The sequence below is a fragment of the Pseudochaenichthys georgianus genome, chromosome 15, assembly GCF_902827115.2.
Source record: "Pseudochaenichthys georgianus chromosome 15, fPseGeo1.2, whole genome shotgun sequence".
NCBI lineage: Eukaryota > Metazoa > Chordata > Actinopteri > Perciformes > Channichthyidae > Pseudochaenichthys > Pseudochaenichthys georgianus.
The window spans coordinates 9,549,162-9,554,193 of NC_047517.1; the positions used below are offsets into that span (position 1 = coordinate 9,549,162).

General features: G+C 42.7%; 1 protein-coding gene across 1 annotated transcript in view; it reads left to right on the forward strand.

Annotated features, from left to right (window-relative positions):
* The first annotated feature begins 2,731 nt into the window (after positions 1–2,731).
* LOC117459638 (neutral amino acid transporter A-like) overlaps positions 2,732–5,032 on the forward strand; it is a 39,618-nt gene continuing 37,317 nt past the window's right edge. Inside the window, exon 1 of the mRNA XM_034100658.2 lies at positions 2,732–3,351. Within this exon, the coding sequence (XP_033956549.1) occupies positions 2,828–3,351 (524 nt within the window). The 5' untranslated portion in view covers positions 2,732–2,827. The remainder of the gene's footprint in view (positions 3,352–5,032) is intronic.

The window sequence follows — 5,032 nt, forward strand, 5'->3', positions numbered from 1 at the left end:
CTGATTTGCATGGAAAGCATGTCAATCTAATTGAATTCAAGCCTTCTGTTGCTTAAAGAAAGAGTCATTTAGCAGCTGTTGTTTCAGAAGGGCTGGGCATAGTATTGGTTCCCCACTGGATCCTCTCTGAGTTGGATATTGATGCCTCTGGGTAACAGCTCCCTGTATTTTTTGTAATCTATTTTAGCAGCACAGCCAGCATTTGCCACTGTTAAACAGCCATGACTCCTGATCTGTAGGCCGGTGGTTATTTACAGCGTTCAGGCCGCACAGCTGTGAGGGGAGAGGGAACAATCTGTCTCGGCTGGAGGAGGGAGAGTTAGCTCAACTTAGACACAGCAGATCTGAGGTCAGTGAGGACAACTCAGAGACAGAGGCTGCTTCTCTGTCCGCTGGCATCAATATCATGCTTCTTATTTTATTATACTAACACATTGCTTTATGGCAGGTCGATGTCTAAAACATAGTATCTTGATTATTCCTCAAAATAATGCTTTATCAGAAGATTTCCATATTTATATTTATATTTTAAAAGTTTGTTTTGTACTCCTCTTTAATCACACCGCAATACTAATTTAGTGTTTTGTTCGTCTGTAAGTTATATTGTTATATTGAAGTTTTACCAATACTAACTTGATGACTCATATATACTATTTTATTTTTCTCCTATATTTATTTACCTTTGGCTTTTACGATGGTAAATGTGCTTTGGCAACATGTCAAGCCAATATTGAAATTACATTTAACAAATATTTAGATGCTACAGAAAGTAGTCTAAGATAATCAGACATTTTAAAATATAACTTATTACCATTTATAAATGTTGTTGTTGGTTCAACTAATGAATGTACAAAAAAGACACATAACAAAAAGCATATCTCATAAAAACCGTCTTTCTGTGAATTATCCAGACCTCAAACCCTATATCAGATTTACTACAAACTTTATGATACATTTTGAAAATGTATTTAAAAAGAAATATTACACGTTTCAGGGTAACAACAAACGTTAGTTACAAGTGCTGCTGATATCAATACAATACAATTGTACATTCTTTGTTTATCTAAAGTTCATCAAAAGTTTATGGCAGATTTGATCTTTTATTTGACGTTTTACTTACATTTCTTGTGTTTATATAAATATTTGTATTCTATTTAAATTGATTTGATCTTTTATTGGACATTTAAGATAATTTTCTGAACATTAGCTTAAAGGTGGCATATGTAATTTATTTCAGAAACACTTTTTGTTATATTCCATGGAATGCGACAACAAATCCATACAAAAAACGTCATCAGTGGAAGCCATAGTACGTAAAAATCACGACCAATCATCTGAGCCGGCCCAGCTAAAATGACTGGATGGCCTACCTGCCTGTCAGCCTTCCATCTGTGCACACATTTATCTCGTGCCCTCATTGGTCATGTGCGCGTTCGTGTGTGTCGGAGGAGGGGCTCTGTAAGGAAGTGGCAGATTTTTTCCGGTTGTGTATTTTCAAATTCTAGCGCACTCGAGCTGGTTTCTCCAAAAGTACCTACCCCACCTTTAAATCTGCAAATAATAATCATAATGTAAAAAAAATAGTCCAATACAAAAAAAAGCAATGCAATATGCTTTACAAAAGGCTAAATAACAAATACAAAGACACATTACCAGAAGTTTACATATTGCAACTTGGCTTTTCTACATTCATGAAACACTTCGTCTGATGTGTGTATGTAAACTAGCTTTATTAGACTGCCATCTGGTGGTTCACTAGCAGAGGTGCAGTGAGTAAATGTGTCCGAAACTGAATCCCATCAGCTTCCATGTAACGGTGTTTCCCTCAGAGCAGCAGCAGCGCCCTCTAGGCGGCGGAGCGCTGGCCTTGGTGCTGACACCCCTCCCTCATCCATCACACAGGCTGCTGCTCACAGGGCCAGCTCTCATCTCACATGGAGTATTACACAGAGACACAATGACACACGAATCAAACTGATGAATGGACCCCCAACTGGTTCTGCGTCTCATCATGATCATTTCTCTTCCATGACGTCATCATCATGATTCCTCAGTTAAAACCTATTGCACATATGCACGAATAAATCAACAGATCAGATTCAATGTTTAATAAATCTTCATAATCGAACACTTTAATTTTGAAAGGGCTGCAAGCTATAGGGATATATGGAGTTGTACAGGAGATACGACGACTGGAGGCATCCTTTCACGTGCACTTGGTCAATGGGAGAGTGTAGCATACTATACATATTGAAAATAATGTTTTATATAAAAGACAGGATAAAGGTCAAGAAAATACTCAAAAAGTGGGCAAGAGACCTTTTTGATTAGTAAAGGTAAGTGCTATTGCTGGAAAATGCATTATAGCATTTCAGTAGATATCTATAACTCATTTTTAAATTATATTGTTCCATTTACCATTCCATTTTAAATGTACTCGTTACAGTGAAACCTGCAATCATTATGCCATTGTAAATATATGACTACCATCTTTCTGCCAGACCCATTTTAATGAATAACCTGCTGTTCCAGTCCCATTACATAACATTGCCCAAATAAAGGCAAGTGTGCCAGTGCCCCATTGCCAGAAAGCCCGGCAATCTCACAATGCTCTTGCATCATGCTGCTGCTACTATAAAGCCGGGCTGCTGTGCGCATGATCCACTGCCTCTCTGTGTCGTTGCTCCTTCTCCATTGGCTCTCACTGTCCACGCTCCCCCCCCCCCCCCCCCACAGCACAGTACGTGCGCCGAACGAGAGTGTGCACCCTTACCCACGCTGCCAGGATCCAGACACCGCTTCCCACGCAGCTTCTTAGAGGGGAGAAATGATGGAGAGAAAGAGCGAGATCAACGGGCACGCACTGCCCAGCTCCGCATCCACCGATATGATCGTGGAGAAAAGCCCGAAGATGAAGAAGAGTTTCAAGGAGAAGCTGATTGGGTTCCTGCGGAAGAACCTGCAGGTGATCCTGACGGTGTCCGGGGTGCTGGTGGGCGTCGGGCTCGGGATGATGGTCCGCAACATGGACCTCACCAAGGCGCAGATGACCTACTTCGCCTTCCCCGGAGAGATGCTCCTCCGGATGCTGAAGATGATCATCCTGCCCCTGGTGGTGTGCAGCCTGGTGTCCGGCGCCGCCAGCCTGGACACGCGCTCCCTGGGCAAACTGGGGGGCATCGCGGTCGCCTACTTCCTGGTGACCACGCTGATCGCCTCGGGGATCGGGGTGACCCTGGCTTTCATCATCAAACCCGGGGTGGGAGCTGGAGCCCTGAACACCAACGAGCTGGGGCTGGAGAGCATCAGCAACAACAAGGAGACCACCGACTCCTTCTTGGACCTGGCGAGGTACCGTGAACTCACCACGCAACAGCTTGTGTTCCGTCAGTGTTCAACAGGCTCAGTACTTTCAGTGTGTGATTCGTTACAATAATTTGTTACCTGTAAAAAAGTGTAATCGGTAAATGATTTGTTGCTTTACTATTTTACACACCAATAGGCTACATCCATGTATCAGAGGCATGCGAGGTTGAAAGGGTAACTTTCAAAATGTATATCGTTACAATAAATAGTTCGCGTGTACCTGTAAGAAAATGTAATCCGTAACTCAATCTGAGTATGACAATATAAAAGTAATGTAATCCTACTTTTGGATTACCTCAATATCAAATACAATGCAAATAAATACAAGAGAAATAAATACAAACAGGTTTTTACTTAAGTGTATCATGTAAAACAACAGAACAATGAAACTTAAATCAAGAAGAAACCAAGATATTTAGTAAATAATTAAGAAAATTCTCAATACTTTTTTTTGTATCTAATTTCGTAATCCCGTTACATGTAATCCCGTTACATGTAATCCGTTCACAGTACGTTGCCATGGTACTGTGAACGCAACACTGCACTTAAAAACTTCTTCAACATATTCAACAGGCAGGTTTTTTTTCAAACTATATTCTGTTACAATAACTATATACCCCTACAAGTATAATCCCGCTCGTTATCCCCAGTCTTTAGAAATGTAACAGTAATTTGATTAGGGTTTTATTTATGTAACTGTAAAAGGATACATTTTAGAAACTCAGAGTGGAAGAAGTACTTAGATCTTGTACATAAGTAAAAGTAGAAGTACCAGAGTGTAGGAATACTCTGTTGCAAGTTAAAGTCTTGCATTTAAAATGTTACTCAAGTCAAAGTAGAAACATATTCTAAATAATATCATCATCTAAATATAGTGAAAGTAGCGACAGTAAAAGTAGTCGTTGTGCAGATTGGTCCATTTCAGAATAATATATATGATGTGTTTTATAATGATTGATCATGAAAGTGTTCTCAAAGCTGGTGAAGGTGCAGCTAGTCTGAAGTACTTTGTAGACTGCAGGGTAGCTGGTGGATTTACTCCAGGTGGAACTAAAGTCTGATTCAACACTTGGTTAGATTTCACATCATTCATCCAGATCTGTGAAGTACAGTAGAAGTACAGCGTAGCATAAAATGGAAATTGGAAATTGGAAAACTCCACTTTACGGGGCAGACGCGGAGAGAACGCTGCATGTGTGGCACTGCCTGACAGTATGGAGCTCGCCTGACGGGTGCTTCCTAGCCCGTGCTGTTGGTTTGAGTCACGTGAGATGTGTTCGCTTCACACACAGCGCTCCTCCTCCTCCTCCTGCTCCTCCTGCTCCTGCTCCTCCTGCTCCTCCTGCTCCTCCTGCTCCTCCTGCTCCTCCTGCTCCTCCTGCTCCTCCCGCTCCTTCTGCTCCTGCTCCTCCTGCTCCTCCTGCTCCTCCCGCTCCTTCTGCTCCTGCTCCTCCTGCTCCTCCTGCTCCTCCTGCTGCTCCTCCTGCTCCTCCTGCTCCTCCTGCCTCTGCTCCTGCTCCTGCTCCTGCTCCTCCTGCTCCTCCCGCTCCTTCTGCTCCTGCTCCTCCTGCTCCTGCTCCTCCTGCTCCTCCCGCTCCTGCTCCTCCTGCTCCTCCTGCTCCTCCTGCTCCTCCTGCTCCTCCTGCTCCTCCCGCTCCTCCTGCTC